Here is a 22,776-nt window from a genome sequence, read left to right as displayed (position 1 = left end):
TTGGTTAGCAGTGCTGTGTACATTTGATAAACAAATATTTCACAATTTTATTTTCTTAACTAAAAAACAAAATTTACAGTGCCCTTACAGAGGAAAAAAAAGCAACTTAAATTGACACATAAAACATATTTACATAATGTGGGTGAATTAAAAGATTTTACAGTGTTAGCACACAGACTTCTGTAAAGGATGATGACGATTTCACAGAAAATTGCCACTTAAATGCAGAGGATATCTCCAACACGGAAATCACAAGGAGCCGAGTTTGCTATTGCAGCACATTTCAAGTGTTTCAATATTTATCACAAACACAATCATACACCGATTGTTATCTGTTCTGCAACTGAAATCCAACTACATGCTGCAGGAAGAGACAGTTACACTACTTCCTTTTGGTTTACTACCCAATGGTGTTGTGAGACTATTTATTAAACATATGAACTTTTATAAAATAAAATGTACCCCTGTTTGGAGAGTGTTCTTACAGTTGTGACCTGCACTGCTGAATGAATGTAGGTGAAGAAATAAAGTACATGCTGAAATAACTGTTCAGGTTGTCCACTGAAATGACAATCAATAAAAAAAAAAAAAACACCTTAAATCCCTTCTGCACATTCATACTTTCAGGATATAAATATCACCTTTCAATTTGTCCTTTGTGTGGTGACACTATAAAATTCTGCATGGCCATGGTTACCATTTGACCCCTATTGAAGCATTTAACTTGCAACAAGAGAGAAGCAATGCACAACTCCAACAGAAAAGCGTTGCTCCACAGGAAACCACAGCTACCTATCAGCAAGACAGAGCCTAACCACTAGTTAAGTCAAAGAAACTGGACAGAGGTAATTACCGGTTCCTTATACTCCTGCACAGCACCATCTGCGCAATCTCAACAGGACATGGACGCAGAATGATTGGGATCAATCTGATGGTTGTGTGGGTAGAATCATCGTTTGTGTGATGAGGAAAACACTTCCTGCTTGTTAGCAGATGGGATGAAGACGTGTTACACAGCGAGCTTAGCCAGCCAAACGTGCTAAGAACACAGCATCTCAGCTCTTCAGTCTTTTGAGAGTGAAGCAGTGTGAAGAGCAAAGCCAGCCATGTCCCCAGGGCTTTGCTTCAGATATAGAGAGAACCATCAACGGGCCCTACATAACCAACCCCTATTAGAAGGACGTCAATCAAAGTCCAAATGCCTAGGCCTCCAAAGCTGAACAGTTTGCCCAGACCCTCTCTCCACTGGCCCAGGTAAAACCGGTCCGCTCCAAAACCACCAAGTGTAATGCTATGGAAGGAACCAGAAAAAAATAAGTTTCATCACATATCCTAATCAATAACGTGTCTTTACATTTTCATTATTTAAGCTTGTTGTAATGGTTTTAATATTACTGTCAGTTTTACCTGAGTGCTAACGCTGTTGACCATTTGTATCCACCAGTCCAGTTACAAAATAAACGTTTTGGAAAACGTCTTTTACCTAAAAAGAAGTGAAGACATAGTGAATGCTTTCATGCACAAACAAGCAAAATTTAAACAAGCTGACTGAAAATACAACAAACATTACATCAAAAATGTCATGTGGAAATTTAAATAAATCCTCGCCAATCAGCTGATCTTAATGCCAGCTCACATCCGCTGATGTGTTTCCACCCTGCTGATAATTCACATATGGGGCTATCCTATTTAAGCAGCTTCAGCCTGCATACAAATGCTGCTGTGTCTGCAAGTAGCTTTGCAACCCACCCCAACCACCGCTTCTTCACTTTATGGTGTTTCTGACTTAAATGTCTGCTGTCACAGATGTTTTATTCTGTGAAGAGGTCCTGCTCTGCTGCTCTACCTGCCTGTGCGGTTTCCACAAATGGCCAAGCAACGATAAGGGCTCTCTAGACAGAACCCAAACATAGCTCTACTGCAGATGAAATAACAATCATACTTTGACTAACATTGTCCTGACTGAATAGGAGTTTTCCTTTAATAGCAACCATGAATGAATACCAGTTTAACTTCATGCTGTGGACAAAACAGTCGCTGCTCTAGACTGCATGACTTTAACTGACGACTTTAGAACCTAATTCAATTCAATTCAATTCAATTCAATTTTATTTATATAGCGCCAAATCACAACAAAAGTCGCCTCAAGGCGCTTCATAGATACAGAGAAAAACCCAACAATCATATGACCCCCTATGAGCAAGCACTTTGGCGACAGTGGGAAGGAAAAACTCCCTTTTAACAGGAAGAAACCTCCGGCAGAACCAGGCTCAGGGAGGGGCGGCCATCTGCTGCGACCGGTTGGGGTGAGAGAAGGAAGACAGGATAAAAGACATGCTGTGGAAGAGAGACAGAGGTTAATAACAGATATGATTCAATGCAGAGAGGTCTATTAATACATAGTGAGTGAGAAAGGTGACTGGAAAGGAAAAACTCAATGCATCTTGGGAATCCCCCGGCAGCCTACGTCTATTGCAGCATAACTAAGGGAGGATTCAGGGTCACCTGGTCCAGCCCTAACTATATGCTTTAGCAAAAAGGAAAGTTTTAAGCCTAATCTTGAAAGTAGAGATAGTTTCTGTCTCCCGAATCCAAACTGGAAGCTGGTTCCACAGAAGAGGGGCCTGAAAACTGAAGGCTCTGCCTCCCATTCTACTTTTAAATACTCTAGGAACAACAAGTAGGCCTGCAGAGCGAGAGCGAAGTGCTCTAATAGGGTGATATGGTACTACAAGGTCATTAAGATAAGATGGGGCCTGATTATTTAAGACCTTGTATGTGAGGAGCAGGATTTTGAATTCAATTCTGGATTTAACAGGAAGCCAATGAAGGGAAGCCAAAACAGGAGAAATATGCTCTCTCCTTCTAGTCCCTGTCAGTACTCTTGCTGCAGCATTTTGGATTAGCTGAAGGCTTTTCAGTGAGTTTTTTGGACATCCTAATAATAATGAATTACAGTAGTCCAGCCTGGAAGTAATAAATGCATGAACTAGTTTTTCAGCGTCACTCTGAGACAGGATATTTCTAATTTTAGAGATGTTGCGCAAATGGAAGAAAGCAGTCTTACATATTTGTTTAATATGTGCGTTGAAGGACATGTCCTGGTCAAAAATGACTCCAAGGTTCCTCACAGCGTTACTGGAGGCCAAGGTAATGCCATCCAGAGTATGAATCTGGTTAGATACCATATTTCTAAGATTTTCAGGGCCGAGTACAATAACCTCAGTTTTATCTGAATTAAGAAGCAGAAAGTTAGCGGCCATCCAGGTCTTTATGTCTTTAAGACATTCCTGCAGTTTAACTAATTGGTGTGTGTTATCTGGCTTCATGGACAGATAGAGCTGGGTGTCATCTGCATAGCAGTGAAAATGTATGCTATGTCTTCTAATGATGCTGCCTAAGGGAAGCATGTATAATGTAAACAGAATTGGTCCTAGCACTGAACCCTGTGGAACTCCATAATTGACCTCAGTGTGTGAAGAGGACTCTCCATTTACATGCACAAATTGGAGTCTATTAGATAGATATGATACAAACCACTGCAGTGCAGTACCTGTAATACCTACAGCATGTTCTAATCGCTCTAATAGGATATTATGGTCGACAGTATCGAACGCTGCACTGAGGTCTAGCAGGACAAGCACAGAGATGAGTCCACTGTCAGAGGCCATAAGAAGATCATTTGTAACCTTCACTAAAGCTGTTTCTGTGCTGTGATGAGCTCTGAAACCTGACTGAAACTCTTCAAATAAACCATTCCTCTGCAGATGATCTGTTAGCTGTTTGACAACTACTCTTTCAAGGATTTTTGATATGAAAGGAAGGTTGGAGATTGGCCTATAATTAGCTAAGACTGCTGGGTCTAGAGATGGCTTTTTGAGTAAAGGTTTAACCACAGCCAGCTTGAAGACCTGTGGTACATAGCCGATTATTAGAGATAGGTTGATCATATTTAAGATCGAAGAATTAATCAATGGCAGGACTTCTTTGAGCAGTTTTGTAGGAATGGGGTCTAAAAGACACGTTGATGGTTTGGAGGAAGTAATTATTGAAGTTAACTCAGAAAGATCAATTGGAGAAAAAGAGTCTAACTTAACATCAATGGTACTAAGAGTAGCTGTAGATAATATTACATCTGTGGGATGTAATTAGGCTTTACAGGGAGTGCAGAATTATTAGGCAAATGAGTATTTTGTCCACATCATCCTCTTCATGCATGTTGTCTTACTCCAAGCTGCATAGGCTTTGTAATGAGAAGGGGTGTGGTCTAATGACATCAACACCCTATATCAGGTGTGCATAATTATTAGGCAACGTCCTTTCCTTTGGCAAAATGGGTCAAAAGAAGGACTTGACAGGCTCAGAAAAGTCAAAAATAGTGAGATATCTTGCAGAGGGATGCAGCAGTCTCAAAATTGCAAAGCTTCTGAAGCGTGATCATCGACCAATCAAGCGTTTCATTCAAAATAGTCAACAGGGTCGCAAGAAGCGTGTGGAAAAACCAAGGCGCAAAATAACTGCCCATGAACTGAGAAAAGTCAAGCGTGCAGCTGCCAAGATGCCACTTGCCACCAGTTTGGCCATATTTCAGAGCTGCAACATCACTGGAGTGCCCAAAAGCACAAGGTGTGCAATACTCAGAGACATGGCCAAGGTAAGAAAGGCTGAAAGACGACCACCACTGAACAAGACACACAAGCTGAAACGTCAAGACTGGGCCAAGAAATATCTCAAGACTGATTTTTCTAAGGTTTTATGGACTGATGAAATGAGAGTGAGTCTTGATGGGCCAGATGGATGGGCCCGTGGCTGGATTCGTAAAGGGCAGAGAGCTCCAGTCTGACTCAGACGCCAGCAAGGTGGAGGTGGAGTACTGGTTTGGGCTGGTATCATCAAAGATGAGCTTGTGGGGCCTTTTCGGGTTGAGGATGGAGTCAAGCTCAACTCCCAGTCCTACTGCCAGTTTCTGGAAGACACCTTCTTCAAGCAGTGGTACAGGAAGAAGTCTGCATCCTTCAAGAAAAACATGATTTTCATGCAGGACAATGCTCCATCACACGCGTCCAAGTACTCCACAGCGTGGCTGGCAAGAAAGGGTATAAAAGAAGAAAAACTAATGACATGGCCTCCTTGTTCACCTGATCTGAACCCCATTGAGAACCTGTGGTCCATCATCAAATGTGAGATTTACAGGGAGGGAAAACAGTACACCTCTCTGAACAGTGTCTGGGAGGCTGTGGTTGCTGCTGCACGCAATGTTGATGGTGAACAGATCAAAACACTGACAGAATCCATGGATGGCAGGCTTTTGAGTGTCCTTGCAAAGAAAGGTGGCTATATTGGTCGCTGATTTGTTTTTGTTTTGTTTTTGAATGTCAGAAATGTATATTTGTGAATGTGGAGATGTTATATTGGTTTCACTGGTAAAAATAAATAATTGAAATGGGTATATATTTGTTTTTTGTTAAGTTGCCTAATAATTATGCACAGTAATAGTCACCTGCACACAAAGATATCCCCCTAAAATAGCTAAAACTAAAAACAAACTAAAAACTACTTCCAAAAACATTCAGCTTTGATATTAATGAGTTTTTTGGGTTCATTGAGAACATGGTTGTTGTTCAATAATAAAATTATTCCTCAAAAATACAACTTGCCTAATAATTCTGCACTCCCTGTATAGTGGATCCTTGGTCATACCTAAGCAATGTACATGATCTAAGACATCACAGGTGGCATTATAGCGCTTGCGTGGGCAAGAGACTGTCATACAGTTGGTGGAGTTTGTGCAGCGATACTGGGAAGGGTCCAGCTGCCAACAGAACTGACAGGTGATATTGAGAGAAAAATTGGTTTGCTGCTGTCCAGACTCTCCCTGTAAATACAAAGAAGAAAATAAATTTCACTACACAGCAATTTCCAAATTAAAGCCTTACTAACCCTCTTAACAAACAGATAAAGATGGTACAGAATTACTACAGACAAGAATATTTGACAATATTACTCACTATGCAGTGAACGCCTTTTTTGGGTCTACAGGTAAATAAAGTTGGTTTGCCATATGTGCACTTGAGATGGTAATCGCATTGAATGCAATGAGCTGGCAGGCGGTGACACAAACCCCCACTAGGACATTTGGATGTGTCTTCATCTGCAGGAAACACTACAAAAAGTCCACCACAAAGTTGCATTATCTATTTTAAGACATTTTCAAGCATGAATAATAAATATTTTATGCAAAGTAAGCAGGCTTTCTTTAAATCTGGCTGCTGGTTGTGGCAACAGGCTTGTGACTTTCAAAGAGGGCAGGCCATTAAAGAGTCCTTGAGCAAAGCTATTTAGTCTTGATTGCTACATTATAGCTGCATGCTGGGCAGTAAAGGAAAACTGTTGCTGCTGTTGTTGAAAAGCAATTAACTTAACAAATTCTGGTTGAGATCAAGACTTTACTTAATGATATGCAGGTTAACAAAGAAAAAAAAACATGCAATACTTAGACAATGGAAATTAATTGTGTCTGAAGTAGGCAGTATTACTCTGATTTTGCACTGTATTTTATTCAGGTTCCCAGATAACATGGACATTCTTAAATATATGTAAAAACCTGCAGTTTACAATCTAATTACATACAGGAAATACAAATTTATAGTGATTCTCAAGAATGGGAAATAACCAACTTCAAATATGTCAAGTCCATCACAATTGTATTTCTCCAAGCTTGGTTGTTTTGTTTTGTTTTTTTAATCAGTGCTGCTATATTACAGCACAACTCAGCACCCCCAAGTCTCATGCTGTTTCCATCCTGTGTTCAGACTCAGAAATAATAATGTTGTATAGATGCTGAAAAAGTGTCTAGGTCTACCCTTTCCCCCCCTTACAAATAAGACTGAATTAGGGAATTGATAAATAATCCTGATGTATGAGCAAAATCAATAGCAGCAGTGCTACAATGAAATCTTACCAATATCTTTAAGAAAATGTTACCTTTAAAATACATTTCAAATAATCCAGCATCAACCTGTAACAGGTGCACCATGCTTTTTGCCCTAGAACAGCCCTAAGTCTCCAGCTTTTAGCCTTCATCCCTCTAAAGAAAGGGGTTTCAGTTCAATTCGTGAGGCATGAACTGAAAGTCCTGGTTAACAGGTTATTAAGGGAAAACTGAGCTTGCTTACTGCTTAATAGAGCTGCATTTCTTTGTTGTTAAGTGCCAAAAAAAATATTATACAGAACGTCCTCTTGATGTACAAGTCATATCTTGTCACATAACTTCTTTATACAAATGAATCCTCAATTTCTATTTGAACCAAGCGAGGACTTGTTTTTCTAGCTTCATTTTGGACTACTATTCAAAAACTTACACTCAAAGATTTAAATTTGGAGTTCAGGAAACTCTAATATCAACTGTTGTGAATGCGGCCGTTAGTCAATCTGTTTTTTAGTTTACAAACAGTAAACTAAAAGTAATATAAATTCATTATTAATAAAAAAAAACAAAAAACAGTTAAATAAATAACGTTACAGTCAGTATGTTTAATTTTGATTACTGACTGCAATATTTACCTGAGGCTGCATCGGGGACCACCGGGCTAGTGATGAAAGGTCCATCTCTTGTGTAGTGGGTCTCAACATTAGTTGTGCTCAGGGAACCTGACAATAAAGCGGACAGGTCATATATGGTTGAACAGAAATTAGTCTAAACACGCGTAAGCAGCTAGAGACACTGTTTTTTCTTTTAATAAAACACGCTAATTATTGCTTTACAATAATTTTAGGAAGCTACTACACAGAAGCTACTCGCTGACATGTTCTGTCATGCTACAAATTAGCATAAACAATGAACTGTTAATTGTCATAGCTTAACTTGCATACGACACAATTAACAAAAAGGTGTTTTTGTGTATTTGTAAAATAAATTTTGAATCCGTGTTGCTCACTACAGCCAATGTTTTCATTGCTACCTAGCTAAATAAACCAGTGTTATGCTAACTTGCTAGCTAACCACCTCATGCTAATTCAGTTGGGGAAAGGTAACGACCAAAGCGAGACATATATGCGAACTGATCTATAAGTGTATTATTGTAAGCATACCGTTAACACATTGTAACATGAGGTCCATAAACAATACGGCGATAATTCCGTAGCTTTTAAGGCACCGTCCTCTGTCCGGTCTCCAAATCTGACAGACAGTAGCCATTGTTACCGCAGAGCTAAAGAGAGCTGCATTCACGTCATGTAGGAAACTGGAGTGCTAATAGTCCTCTGATAGTTAGCAGTTTTTGTTTTGTTTTCTTTCTTTGTTTTAAATTAACAAAAATCACTAAAATAAAACCACAAATAAGATCTGAAAATATTTTTCGTTTTAGGTCATTCTAATACAAATTAAAGGTTAGGCAATAGGAAAAAAAGACTAATGATAATAATAATAATAATAATTATAATAATAATAATAATAATAATAATAAGAAGAAGAAGAATAGCCACTTTAATGTAAAAAAAGTAAAAAGAAAAAAGAAAAACTATTATCAGGTTCTTTGGTTATTTAGTTAAAGCTGTGAACATGCAACGGAAATCATATTAAATTTCATATATATATATAGTGTTTGGTAGAGGACCGCATTAGTTTAATCCTTTACCCATGACAAAATACATTGTGTATTAATGCCATTCCATAAATGCAGGACATTTTCTGCCAACCCATGAATTTGAAAATCTTGAAAAAGAATTTGAAAAAGGTCAGTCCTCTTTGAACTGTGTCAATGTGTCCAATTAAAGTGACCCTGTTATGTATATTACTAAAAGCAGACAAATTAATTTCAGGGTTTGCTGCCTTTATTTATACATCTACATTTTATTATTCAAAAGTCTCTGGAATTACACTGCTAGTATCCTTTTCTAAGAAAATACAAATACTAGGACCGATTTGCAGTCCTGTTACCAAATGTATAAAACAAACATTAAAAACATAAAATATTATTAAACATCACATTTATATCATAATCTATAAAGAAATCCAGCCATTTTAACTTCAACCTTGTTACTGCATCATACCAATAAAATAAAAACAAGCCTTGAAATAGTTACAGTAATCTTCAAAACTAACTGATCTTGTGACCTTAGTGTAAAACTAGAATAAAACTAAAGCTAAACAGAAATGTGCGATAATAAAAGTTTGAACCTTTCCCATTAAGATTGATGCAGCAAAAACCTTTCCCGTCTTCACCTTGCTACCCCTGGTGCATGTTTTAGCAACAACATTTTGGTCCGTTCTGTTTTATAAATTCTTAACTTTTTATGGAAATCACCTTTCTGGCGAGTCTATCACATTGTTCTGCATGCTGTGAGTTGTTAGAAAACAGTGAGTAAAACCATGGGTAAAATAAATTTTACCACCTGACACTGTGGTATGTTCCTGATTTGTTATTACATGCTGTATGAGGAGCTGGCTCAGTCTTGCTTATTACCCATTAACAGCTGGAATTCCCATTATTGCCACCTATTAATCTACAGGCTTCATTCCAAAGCAACAGCATGATCAATAGTTATTACTTTGGAACAAATAAACTGATGAAGCATAAAAAAGTAAAAGAAAATTAACAAAAATGTGAAGACTGTCTCTACAAAATAAACCTATTGTAGTTTGTCATGATATCAAACTCTACTTAAAGATTAACATCTTCTGTTGTGAAAATAAAGAAACAAAGCACCCACATTTGGAGAATTTTTTATTATTATTCCTGAATTTCCAGGCAGAGGCAGATCTTGGTGAAAATAGATTAGTGTAAAATTCACACAACTTTCATGTCACTGTCTTCACATCGTTTCCTTAAGTTATTGAGTAACTTTTCTTGAGATACACTTAGATTACCTTGACATAATTTCAAACCCACGCTACCTACAAACAGTTTTCCCCCGTTCACTGACGATCACAAGAGCACTGCAGAGTAGTTGTGCAGGCCCAGTCATTACATCCACTTACAGAGTATCAGTTTATTTTGTCTGCACTTTCCCAAAAACCATCTTGTGTCCCTTGTTGCTGTTTCATGTTTGAAGTATTAAAATCCAAGCTGTCTGCCTAGATCAGAACTCCTCTTCTGCATTTTGACAGCGAGACTGTTTGAGCAGGGTCAGGCGTGCCATCACCTCGGACACCGGTAGTTCTCCGTGGACTTTGTTGTCCCTTGTGCGCACATTGACACTGTTAGTCATCTTCTCCTTCTCTCCAACCACTGCCAAGACACAAGACAACAACAACTTTACACGGGCCAAGTTTCACCACACACTCCCACTTTGCGTGCTGAATTTGTCAGCTGTTGGTGGTTAACCAGCTTGGAGGTCTGTCTGGCTTATAATCAGTCAATTAAGAATGTTTATTTTGATGAATTTTCGCTTATTCTCTTCCTTCACTTGACTCTACTGCCTGCAGCTTAGCTTCCTATCTTTTTTTTTTTTTTTTTTTTTTTTTTTAGGGCCACCATCTCCAAACCACACAAAATGGCAGCTCTCACTAACATCTTGTAAACATATCCTTCCACAAATCACCCCTGACCCTCGACTCCCTCAACTCTGCCAGCACTTTCTTCTTCACTTGTATTATGTATTGTTCATTGCTATGAATAGTTGACCCCAGATATTTAAACACATCCCCCTTCACTACCTCTACTTTCCTTGCATCTTTACTGTTACAAAGGTCAAACTCCTGCCTGACCTCATTTGATAAAATGTCCATCACCAATAACAACAAGAAGGGCCTCAGAGCTGATCCCTGATGTAATCCCACACTCAATCTTAAACACATCTGTCCTACTCCTACTGCACACCTCACCAAGGTCTCACTGTGCTCATACATGCCCTGCACCTCCCTCACATAAGTCTCTAGCACTTGAACAGTAAAGTTTCAGGTATTTTATTTGAATTCTTATCCATTAAGCAGGATCTGATCATCACAAATTCATTCTGACGCAAGACTATGACCTCAAGCATACTGACAAAGAACCACTTTTCCTGACCAGAAGAACAATGAGTCCTGCAGCAGATGGCCTGGCCCCCACAGGGCTCAGAACCAACATTAGTGATTCAGTTTGGGAAAACATGAAGAGACAGAAGACACTGACACAGCCTAAATCCAAAGAACAGTGGAGAATTTAATTTACTTTGTACCGTGTTAAACTATGTACACATCGTTTTCACTCACTACAAATGTACAAGCATCCTCATTTACCCGTTATAGACCACACCTTTGTACAGTTTGTTACTTAATGATCTAACTTGGGGGTTTTATTTTTCCTCACCAAGAATGAAGTTATACTGTGCCAGCTGAGCATTGCGGATTTTCTTGTTTAGAAGGCAGCTGGAGTCCAGATCAGCATCTGCCATAAAACCAGCTTCTGTAAACTGCTTACACACCTGACATGTAGAAATTGTATTTGTTAATGTTCAGTACATTTCAAGAACTTTCCATACTTATTGTCATTAACTAATGCATTACAAGAAAGAAATAATCAGAGACTAAGGCCACAATGGGGAAGTCATACCTTCTTTGCGTAATCCTCACAGGATGGGTTGACAGGCACTAACATCACCGGACGTGGAGAGAGCCACAGGGGCCTGGTGGAGGGTGAAACATGGGTATTACAACTTTCACATAGTGAACAGATAGAAACATGACAAGATCTGTTTCCTCAACAAAAAGGCGCTAAAATCATGATCTGAGGAGGTGAAAATCATGCCATAGTTGGGGAGCTGTTAGTGACAATACAGGTAGAATTTCATAGTAAGCCAAGATGCCTACAATAATTATGAAGACCAAAACTTATTTCTAAATAAAAGACAGATCAAAGCAGTGGGTCATAATAGCACTGTATGTTAGTAGTTTTAGTAAGCCCATTGTGCTTACTGCCATCTCTATTTTGAACTCTAGTAAAATAGCTTTGCATAACTAAAATTGGGCTTCATGAGAACCCCTTTAGATCATCATTTGCCTGAAACAAGCAGTTTTAGCTCCTTTGTCTCCTTTTTAGCCAGCTTTCTCCAGATTGGCCCAATCTCACAAATAGCTGGTTTGAACATCAGGTAGGTGGGGCTTCTGGTCTTACAGCCAGATGTGTGCCTGGTATCACCACAGGGTGAATGCTTGAAGACTGAACTGCTGGCTCACCAGGACTGCCATTTAAAATTTTAACCTTGTTTAATATGAGCATCCACTATTGTGACAGAAAGTACCAAGAATAATGGGTGTTGAATACAAAAGTAACCAGAAAAACAACACATTACCATTTCCCTGCATAGTTCTCTGTCAGAATGGCAATCATCCTTTCCACTGAGCCTAAAATGGCACGATGGATAATGACTGGTCTGGATTTGTCATCCCCATCTTTTCTGTAATTGTAGCAAAAGAAACAAAAAAATACAAACACTTGTGTTAAATATGGTTGAATAAAAACATTTTATTGATGTATTATTATATACACACTGACTTAGCAGCTCAAACTGGTTTTAATGTCATGCACTCTTTTATTATTAACCCTGCAATCATTCTCATACCTTCCCATTGTCTTTCCATAGACAATACTTTTCTGACACACAGACGTCTATACAACTATAAACACCATTTATCCATGCACTGCCTGCTGTCTATTGCTACACAGCACGTGTATAATTTTCCCCATGGTGCGTATATTAATTGAAGTTCCCTGTGAGTCTATAGCCTGCCACCTGCACAATGAGTTCAGATTTGCATACAGCAGCACAGGCTGAGACATCTTATCCAGGAGGGGCTTAATGCGTAATCCTTGGCGCTGTAAAGCACACAGACTCAGCAGTGTGTCAATATTTTTATTAGGTGACTCACCCCACAAAGGTCAGATTGAAGCGGATGGGCAGCTGGAAGTCCAGCTGAATGGTTGCACACTGGTGGTAACGTCCAATAGCATCTTTGATCTTAATGTCAATCTGCAATAGCACAGAAAGAATTATACTTCTTTCCAGACCACAGAAGGAGATTCAAACTGAGCCAGTGTTTGGAAGGAGTTTAAAAAAAATGAAATAAAAAGATTGATTCAGAACCTTGGGTCCATAAAAAGCACCGTCACCAGGGTTCAGTCTCCATGGCTCTCCAAACTCATTCAGGCTGTTTTCCAATTGCTGTCAAGTATGAGGTAGAGGTTAGCATGTACTTTAAACAATACAAGGCAATTACTGTAAATCACGCCAAGTAGAACTACAGTAAAGTCCATACTTGGGTATAGAGTTCAGTTTTAATTGGTGCTCTTATGCAATTTATAGCTGGACACTCGAAGGAATCAAGCCAAGAAAATGAGTAATGTCTTTTATTGACAACACACCACCCACAGAAAATCATGAAACTTCACAGATTTGACACTACTACTGCATAATTACATGGCAGGAGACCGATACTATCATCCAGAGTAGTTCTGTGTCAACATGAGCTTTTATTTGCTTAAATCTCTGCTATCCCTTTAGATTTATAATTCAGTAGTTGGATTTCCTTTTTTCACACGTTTAACTACTTAAACTGTGACTCATGACACAGTTTACCTTCTCAGCTTGATTCCACACAGCAATGTCACCCAAATACTTGTCTGGGCGAGTGGAGAGGTGAAGCTGGAATGAGAATCCAAATACATCGTAAACACAGCGGAGGAAGTCCAGACAGCCCTTCATCTCTGACTCGATCTGTTTGAAAAAAAAAAAAAAAAAAAAGATTATACACACACACACACACACACACACACACACACACACACACACACACACACACACACACACACACACACACACAAGCATTTAGGAAATGACTCATAATAAGCAGGTACATGTTTTTAAAAGATGTTTTTCACATCTTGTTAGAAGCAAAAAACATCCCACAGAAATGCTGAAAACTACTGATGTTGTGACCTGATCCATTGTGCAGAAAATGTGAGCGTCATCTTGCTGAAAACGGCGCACTCTGGTCAGCCCGGTTAGTGTTCCTGACAACTCGTTTCTGTGTAGGACCCCAAAATCTGCCAGCCTCAGCGGAAGCTCTCGCCATGAGCGAGGCCTGTGGCTGAACATCAGACTGCAGGAAAACCAAATTAAAATTACTTATATGCATGAAGTAGTGTGTGTGATTTTGATATACAAATCTGAGAAGGAAAAAATACAATATTTCTTTCCTGAGAGCTCTACATTTACCAGTGCCCGGGGCAGTTCATTGGCTTCAGAGCAAATATGTCATCTTCCACAGAGAAGGAGAACATATTTTCGCTGTAGTGCTGCCAGTGGCCAGATGTCTCCCACAGTTTGCTGTTATAAATGTTGGGGGAGGCTACTTCCTGAAAGCCTCTTCTCCAGTACTCATCCTAGAAAAACAACAAACCACATTGGCTAAACCCACCATTTAGGCTGCACAGGTACTCAACTGAATCATGACTTCTGGCATGCAACCTTAAGCTGCAACAATGGAAATCACATTGTGTGGGCTGTATTTATCCATTTGTTGTCATTAAGCAAAACATTTAACAGGCTGTTGAGCTGTTTAGCAGCCAACAGTACAAAGACACTAACTGGAAGAATTTCTGTGAATGTGCAAAACTGTGAATACCAAAAAGGAAGTTGCTGAAAAAGAAAATGCTTGCTCACTCAGCTTTCCTCAGTATTATTTACCAGAAAATGGAGAATTTCAAAACCTGGAAATAAATGAGTGCATGTACTGAAAAACTCATGACACTTCAGTCAAAGTCAGCACTTGTTGTTGATAAATATGAGCTGGGTTCCCTGCAAAGTAACTTCTGACTGTTAAATGTTTTGGTGAGATCTTGGAAAGGGAAATACATAGCATGCTGGTATAATTTTCTCTGCAGTTTTAACAGATATAAGTGATGTGATAATGATCTTACACCCTGTCTGTGCAATGTATGAGTTTGTCTTGGCATGGCTTGGTTTGGGGGTGTGTGCTGCGAAAGTCTTCAAGATGTTAGCATGTCTTTCCAAATACACCACAGAGACAAGTTCCTGTAGAGTCAGTGAACTTGTCTGAGCAGTTGAAGTTGCACTGAAATCTGAAGACTGAACTTTAAAGACCTTTTGAGAACTTCCAAATGTAGAGAATCTGCAGCTTCACAAGTACTATGAATTTTGCTACTTTGACAACATGTGCAGAGAGGACTGGATACAGCTATTATCTTCAACTAAATGCACAACCCCAATTCCAAAATGTTGGGAAGCTGTGTAAAATTTAAACAAAACAAAATCCAACTATCTGTATGGTAGTACAGATAGTTGATTGTACAATGTAGGAACTGAGAAAACGTACCACTTTCAAAAAAATACTGTCTCATTTTGAATTTGATGGTATGAACATGCCTCAGTCCCTTGCATACAGAGAAGTTTCCAGACTAACAGACTCAATCTTCTGATGATATTATGCACTGCAGATTAAATACTCAAAGTCTTTGCAATTTGTTGTTGGAGAAAATCATTTTGAAATTGTTTACTTCTGAGGAACTCTGTTGCTCCAAGATTCTCTTACTGTTGTCAGTTAACTAGTTGCAAAATATTCACCCAGCTCTTTTTTGACCACTTTGTTTTCCCACCTTTTGACACTTCTTGCTCAAATTTAAATTGAGCAAATATTTTTCATGAAATATTAAGAGGTCTCAATTTAACAATTGGATATGTCGTCAATTATATATTGTGAATACAATTCGGACTTGCAAAAGACTGTATTCTATTTTTATTTGCATTTCACACAGCTTCCCAAAATGTTCAGAATTCAGTTTATGTACCATTCAATTTGACCTATATTTAAGTAAAAAGGCCTTCATAAGGACCAGGCCACATTTCAGATTATGCACAGGGGTCGGGGTCCAACCAAAGTTTTCTGAAGCTCTGAGGTATTGATGAACAAAGCTGAACAAAACTTTTCACTTGGTGTTACTGTTAGAGAATTGTGGATCAATATGATTGTCGTTGATTAGATTGTTAACAGGACGCTTAGATCTTTAGCATGAATGCTGACTTCTGTTTCCTACACAGACACACATACACATATCACTGATCACATCACATGCTCATAGACACACATCAGATGTTCTCTGTTGCAGACACACATGACACATGTTCACATGTGAGTGTTTTATCTGTTGCATGATTAATGAGATGTTTGTGTGACCACAGAGTCTGCAGGGGAGGCTGGCTCTTTGGAGTTGTCTGGGACCAGGTGAGGAGCTTGCAGCTCCAAGACCCTGGTCCAATCCGCTCCCCTTGCAAGTTAAAATGGATCGAGCTCTGTCTTGCTTTGTTCACGGGAGTAAGTCTCTAAACCAGCGGGGCCTGCGAAGTGCAGACCTAACAGTTACGCTACTTATTTTTGAGCTTCTGTGATTGGAAAAGTCACAGCGAGTGGTCTGCAAGCCATTGAGAAGGCAATCACGATTGCTACTCTGAAAATGCAAAGCACAGTCCTCATGGACTGTAAAATGATTGTAAGGGTTTCTGTGGTTCAGTAAAGTCCTTCCAACCAAAACTTTACTGAGACAAACGATCCTAAAAGTCGACTCAGTGTAATATGAAAACAATGTATATATGAATACTCTGGATCTGAGGCATACAATTATACACAAACAGTAATGATCCAAGCATTGACCTTAAACACTGATTCACATCTACTGAGCTTGTAATACTGATATTCAGTTAATATTATCTGAATGTTCCTATAACATTTTCTCAAAATGATACAGATATTGGAGATAAAAATAAGCATTTAGCTGTATCTCCTACCCTGATGAATTCTGTCAGTGTGTTGTAGATGTAAGCTCCCCGTGGCATGAAGAAACAACTGCCTGGGCTGAGATCATGGAAGAAGAAGAGCTCTTGATCCTGTGAAGCAGACAATTTTAAAAATGATTTCATATCATCATTATCTGCAGGTACAGCCAGCAATAAACTCCATGCACAGCAGAGAGTGTTCCAATCATCACACACATCAGACCATCTGTCAGCGAATGACTGCCCACAACCTAACAAGAGAACAGAATAAACTTTTATCAAAAAGACTTAAGACACAATTTAATCACTATGGTAAGCACTGTTAAATCCAATTGAATAAATATTGTATTAATGACAATAAACTTTGCACTTTCCTTTGAAAAGAGGCTGTGAGATTTCAGTTTCTTGGCACTTAGTTCTAGAAAGACCCCAATTACAGACCAATTTAAAATTCAAATCATGCAAGGGATTAAAGGCTTGGAATCTTTTCTTATGAAAAGACACACACAGATACACACCCTCATCTCTGTGTGTCCTAAAACATATTTGAAGAGTTTTGTTAAATCAACACATTAAGACCAGCTACTGCATTACAAGAATAGACTGTAGTAAGAGATTTAAAATGTACTGGTTCCATGCTGAACTGACCAAATAAAAAAAAATTAAAAAAAAAACAAAAGAAAAGAAAAAAAAAAAAAGGGGGGGGGGGGGGGTCAAATTAGAAAAATGCCACCGAACACCGTTTTTAAACACAACATGTCACTTTTGCCACCTCCCTCCAACTGGCTTTGACAGCCTTATAGCTTGTGTTTAATATGGAAACTGCATTGTAATAAGTGCTGATTGAGGTGTTGCCGTCTGTATCTCCCATGCTGGGTAACCAGCTGGGGCGCTCTGATGACTCACTCACACTTGTTCCGAATGTGCCAATGTGAGGAAACACAGTGCCCTCAGCTGGTACATAGCAGCAACAGGCGATCTGGTTTTCAAGTGAAAAACCTCACATTCGATCAGTCTTGTATGGCACTGAAAATATAGAGAAGCTGAGAAATCGGTTTGGCAATGAGTTCTGCTTGCTGGATTACATAACAAGAGAACTCCTCTTCAACCTCTCAAATAAATGCATTTCATTTCCCGGTTGTTGTGTGCATGTTTACAGTTAATGGTTGTAGTGTTGGTCCAGGTTTGTTTCAGTGTTTTGACACGTCTATAGAACCACTGAAACAAACTAGTGAGGAAAAACTTCTACAAAAACCTCAAAGTGGATCTGTTTGCCATCACATTACATAATTACAAATTAAATTGCACTTTGTACTGGGTTTAGGATTTGGTTTTAGGCCTGAGTCAACTAGGCACGCTAAAACACTACTGCCTACAATGACTCACTTTTCCAATCTTGCGATGGTCTCTGTTCTTGGCCTCCTCCTGAAAACGTTCCCATTCCTTCAACATCTTTGAGTCTGGGAAGGATATCCCATAGAGCCTCTGCAGAGTCTCCATGTCAGAGCGTCCCTCCCAGTAGGTGGAAGAGTTCTGATGACAGAATTAAAAATGCTTTTTGACTCAGTTTGTTAGGTGTTTAAGCCTATGACAACATTTTGAAAAATCCCTCAAGTTTGCATACAAGTAATCACTCCAAATCTTTGGTGTCAGACAGGATTTTTTCCTACTTTGCACCTAAATGGTGCATTTCATATTCCCAGTTGGAATTTGATTCCAAAGCGCCCTCTCAAGTCCAATTTCCTACTCAGAAAGTCAGAGCAGACTCAGCAGCCCAGAGCTATCAAGCCAAGATGGCAGGACTGACCATAAAGGGTAGTAAAACTGTAAAACTTTTAATCTATACTGTCACTGTTATTTATTTGTGACTTACCCAGAGCATTGATCGGGTTCTATCTACGAATGTGCAGCAGCAGCATTGTGCTGCATTGCTCTACCTTACTAAGAACCAAAACAAATCTTGATTTTCCTCGCTTTTTTCTGGATTCCGCAAACAAGTTCTGACATCCCAGTTCCAAGGTATCTGGAACACAGCATCAGTGTGATGCTGTAGAGAGGGTGTATTCTTGCTATAGTCATCTTGGGCACAACGATTTTGCTGTTAAAACCTTCTGTTTTTGAGAAACTGAATTAGATGAAAACAGGCTTAAAGGGAAAGGCTTGTTTGCTTACAGTGGTTGATCTCAGACAATCTCATATCTTATTTTTAACTGTGAATCATGTAAAGATACTCTACTAGAGTCCAAGAACAAAAATATGGAGTTGGAAATACCTTGTAGATCTTCATGGCCTTGATCTTGCCTGTATGTCTGACATGTGGACCTCTGCACAGGTCAATCAAGGGTCCACATCTATCAAAGAATTGTGACTTACAACAGTTAGCATTACAAGAAAATAAAACTTTAAAAATAATAACAGTAACACAGTGGACATTTCAAAAACACAGCAGTTAAAGTTAAAAATAAACATCTTACCTATAGACTGTAGTAGTTGGGGTGGTGACTTTCTCATTGAGAATGCGGCATTTAAATTTGTTGTACTGGAAGATGGAAACGGTTGGGATTAGTAAGATATATAAGTCTAAGCAGAAGCAGAAGACACCAGTCTTCTTTCACTCACCTTAAACATTTTTAGTAGTGTCTCCTTGCTGACTTCAAGTCTCTCAAAGGGCTGTTTTTCCTTCACCACAACTTTACATAAAGCTTCCAGGTCCCCAAACTCCATGCTGGACACACCCCTGGAAACAGCAAACATATTAAAAAGGACTCAAGGGAAAGGGACAGCCAACTGGCACCGTAATCTGGATGACATGTGGGTCAAAATCAAAACCCAAGAAGTAGAAACCATCACAGCTCACATCAAGTCAGTAGATGGGAAAATTAAGTTCATCTGGGAAGATACAAAGGACTCCTCGATGTGCACATTGAGGAGAATGCATTGAGGAGTGCAGCATTGAAGTTTACCAGAAACCCACCTCTGGAACATAAACTTTGAGTAATCAGGACCCTGCAACACCAGGCAGAAAACGTTTCCTCTAAGCCAGAAGGGAAAATGAAGGAACACACACATGTAAAGAAACCTCTTAAAACATGTGGTTATCCCAACTGGTTTTTCATCAAATAGGCAAAGATGCACAGTAAACAAAGGCAGACATCAACTATGGAGAAACAGAAACAACATTGTCATCCATTATGTAGCAGGTTTATTAGACAGGCTCATGAGAATCTTCTCCAAGCACAACATCCCAGTGTACTTCAGACACAGCCACACACTCATACAAAAACGGGTTCATCCCAAGGACAAAACACCCAAACACATTCTAAACAACATAGTGTGTATGATGTGCAGTGCAGCAAGGAGTGCTCAGACCTCTACACTGGAGAAACCAAACAGCCACTCTATAAACCCATGGCACAACAAGAAGAGCCACCTCAACAGGACAAGACTCAGCTGTACATCTGCATCTGAAGGATAAAGATCACTCCTTTGAGGATGCCAATGTTTTCATTTTGGACAAAGACAGATGGTGTAAAAGAGGAGTGAAAGAAGCCATCTATGTCCACTGTGAACAACCATCCTTGAACAGAGGGGGTGGCTTATGACACCAACCGTCTGCAACCTATAATCCAGTTTTGAGATCCCTTCCCAGACGCTCACTCACATCTTGTGTCAATTGATCTCAATAAGTCACATGATAGGGTGAGGCAAGGTCTCACAGTGGTTTCACCTGAAACCTCTGCTGATAATGACCCACACCTTGGCTCATGTGATTAGGCACATGATCAATACTGGGTCAACAATCCTCTTAAGGGACAACTCCCAATAGCGCTTAAAATCTGGAACTCTCCACCAACTGGTCTTAGAACTGAAGCTGCTTCTCAGGTGAGAGGTGAAACTCAAAGAAGTCTAGCCGCTTTTCATTTCAAGCTCCTTAGATTAAGGGACTCAAGGTTAGTCAAGTCTGACATGAGGATGCTGTGGACCACCAGTCTATAATAAAAATCTCAAATGCATACACATGAATTAATGCCAGAATGCCATACCAGAACATTCAAACTCAAATACAAAAAAAAATAAAATGTATGGAAAAATTGAGCTATTAATGGCAATACTTGCTCACTTTTGTCCATCCAGGAACATGTCGTAGTAGAAACCGTTTTCTATGGGAGGTCCATAACATAAACAACCCCCATAAAAGCGCTCCATTGCCTCCCCCAGAATGTGAGCACTGGAATGCCAGTACACCTAGGGATTAAATAACATTAACATTATTCTTGTGAGAAAAAAAAAGTAGTTACAGTAACTCAGTGTATGTTTATGGATGCCCTCATAAGTTTGTTTTGTACAATACTGAAAATATTTAAGAATAAAATTCATTGAATGATATCAGGAACTGATTTGCAGTGCATTTATGTTGTGTCCCACCAAATTCTGTATTTACAAACAATATTAAAATATTATTGACAACTTTAAAAGGCTTAAGAGTACTCACAGCCTGAGCGTCCTCATTGTCAAAGCGCAAGATCTCAAGTGAGCAGTCCTGCTCAAGAGGCCTGTCCAGGTCCCACAGTTCCCCATTTACCCGAGAAATCACAGCATTGTCAGCAAGACCCTGGCTGAAAGACAAATGCAAATCTGTGTCAGTGGTTTCTCTCATTATGATAAAGCATGAGAATTAAGAATATTTGCAGAAAAAAAACCCCATAAAGGAACACAGAGGCAACATTCCCTGTTGTTATTATTAGTAAATACCCACATTAAGTAACACAATTATTAGCTGATCATTAGTGATGAAATCAGTGGTACTAACCTGATATTACAGGCCAGCTGATATGGAGTAGTGACCCAAGCTTTGCCCTCCACCTTTCTCCCATCTGGGAGCTCCACTGTAATGGGCTTACTGTCTGCAGCTTTTTTTGACTGCAGGGCATCGCTCTCTCTCTTCAGTTCTTCATAAAGACTGAGACGCTCTGCAATGTATTCAGGCCAGGGACTCAGCTGAAGCAGATAAAAAATAAAATAAAAACAATCGAAGTCAAGAAATTGTCCACATTTTAGTATCAGCGTTTGGATGAACAGGATAACTTGCAGGTCCTGTGATCAGCACCTCTTTCATGCCTCCATCTCCTTGCACCTTGTCGTGTTTCTTCTCTTTCTTGTTCCCATCACCTGTTTTTGTACTCACAGTTGCCACCTGTTAATCAGAAAAGAGTGTGCTTCTTCAGACCTGTAATGTCCTCTTATCACGATTTCTGCCAAGCCACATTATCAGCCTATTCACCGCTTAAAGAGTGCAAACACATGGGCTTGACTAGGGTTGCTATTTCTGGAAATGGGGTAGCATAGCTTGCCATTTCACGGGACAGAGGCCCGCTACTCATAACGATACAGGACTACTACGGCTCACAGCTTACTCATATTACAAATAAATCGATTTAAACTACACCGGTCTGTATAATTACCTTGTTATTGTCAGCTCGGTTGTTTGTCTGCTGAGGTTTGCTGGTATTTTTCTGCGGAGCTTTGTCACACTTGGCTCCTTGTTGCCTCTTGCCCCGCGCCTCCTCCAGCTCCAACTCCGCCTGAAGACCCCGCCGGAGGTGCAGCAGCCGATACCTGAGCTTCTCATTCTCCGTCCGCAGGTTCTCCAGCTCCGGAGAGACCACCGCGAGACCGGCGGCGTCTAGACCTTGACCCAGTCCATCCCGGAGCGTGGATATTTCCCTGGTGAGGAGCAAAATTTGCTCCTCCTGGGCGGCCAAACGTGCAGCCAAGCACTCCGCCATCTTTAAATGACCACCAATGACAGCTGACTTCCGGTGAGCTTTTATAGAAAATAAAAGCCTCGACTCCAAATTGTGGTAAAAGGACAAACCAAAAAAAATGATCTATCTCTAACCAAATTAGATTTGATATAGAGTTTTACATGTTTTACATTAATACTAGGGTAAAAAAGGATTTATTCAGTTTTAAGCAGATCTTTTAACTGCTCTCCTCGAGAAGTGA

General features: G+C 39.5%; 2 protein-coding genes across 2 annotated transcripts; both read right to left on the bottom strand.

The window, feature by feature from the left end:
* On the bottom strand, positions 1–8,249 carry tm2d3 (TM2 domain containing 3). Its single transcript, XM_084928705.1, has 6 exons — positions 8,092–8,249; positions 7,564–7,650; positions 6,009–6,163; positions 5,701–5,875; positions 1,408–1,483; positions 1–1,291 (listed from the first exon to the last, which is right to left on the bottom strand). Exons 1-6 carry the CDS (start codon positions 8,195–8,197, stop codon positions 1,126–1,128), a joined length of 765 nt encoding a protein of 254 aa, XP_084784831.1. The 5' UTR covers positions 8,198–8,249; the 3' UTR covers positions 1–1,125.
* A 1,459-nt stretch (positions 8,250–9,708) lies between these two features.
* On the bottom strand, positions 9,709–22,558 carry tars3 (threonyl-tRNA synthetase 3). The gene is made up of 19 exons (XM_084928692.1): positions 22,233–22,558; positions 21,878–21,964; positions 21,581–21,768; positions 21,263–21,386; positions 20,891–21,015; positions 19,390–19,507; positions 19,245–19,309; positions 19,043–19,121; positions 18,157–18,303; positions 16,783–16,881; positions 14,197–14,363; positions 13,918–14,080; positions 13,558–13,695; positions 13,066–13,143; positions 12,851–12,951; positions 12,274–12,378; positions 11,535–11,607; positions 11,292–11,406; positions 9,709–10,229 (listed from the first exon to the last, which is right to left on the bottom strand). The coding sequence occupies exons 1-19, from the start codon at positions 22,554–22,556 to the stop codon at positions 10,081–10,083; spliced, it is 2,445 nt and encodes an 814-aa protein (XP_084784818.1). The 5' UTR covers positions 22,557–22,558; the 3' UTR covers positions 9,709–10,080.
* Positions 22,559–22,776: the final 218 nt, after the last annotated feature.

This window comes from Perissodus microlepis, chromosome 1 (genome assembly GCF_051167445.1).
Source record: "Perissodus microlepis isolate ML-2025 ecotype Zambia chromosome 1, ASM5116744v1, whole genome shotgun sequence".
Classification (NCBI taxonomy): domain Eukaryota; kingdom Metazoa; phylum Chordata; class Actinopteri; order Cichliformes; family Cichlidae; genus Perissodus; species Perissodus microlepis.
The sequence above is the reverse complement of the archived record's forward strand: the minus strand, read 5'-3'. Positions and strand labels throughout refer to the sequence as shown.

What these genes read in the sequence shown, in the direction of transcription:
- tm2d3 (XM_084928705.1), bottom strand. Translation starts at nt 8,197, where the DNA reads ATGGCTACTGTCTGTCAGATTTGGAGACCGGACAGAGGACGGTGCCTT. An exon ending in AAAAAGGCGTTCACTGCATA is followed by an intron (nt 5,876 to 6,008) that starts GTGAGTAATATT and finishes TTGTATTTACAG; the next exon opens with GGAGAGTCTGGACAGCAGCA. An exon ending in TCAACAGCGTTAGCACTCAG is followed by an intron (nt 1,292 to 1,407) that starts GTAAAACTGACA and finishes TTCCTTCCATAG; the next exon opens with CATTACACTTGGTGGTTTTG.
- tars3 (XM_084928692.1), bottom strand. Translation starts at nt 22,556, where the DNA reads ATGGCGGAGTGCTTGGCTGCACGTTTGGCCGCCCAGGAGGAGCAAATT. An exon ending in GTGAGGATTACGCAAAGAAG is followed by an intron (nt 11,407 to 11,534) that starts GTATGACTTCCC and finishes TCTACATGTCAG; the next exon opens with GTGTGTAAGCAGTTTACAGA. An exon ending in ACAGTATAACTTCATTCTTG is followed by an intron (nt 10,230 to 11,291) that starts GTGAGGAAAAAT and finishes GTGTCTTGGCAG; the next exon opens with TGGTTGGAGAGAAGGAGAAG.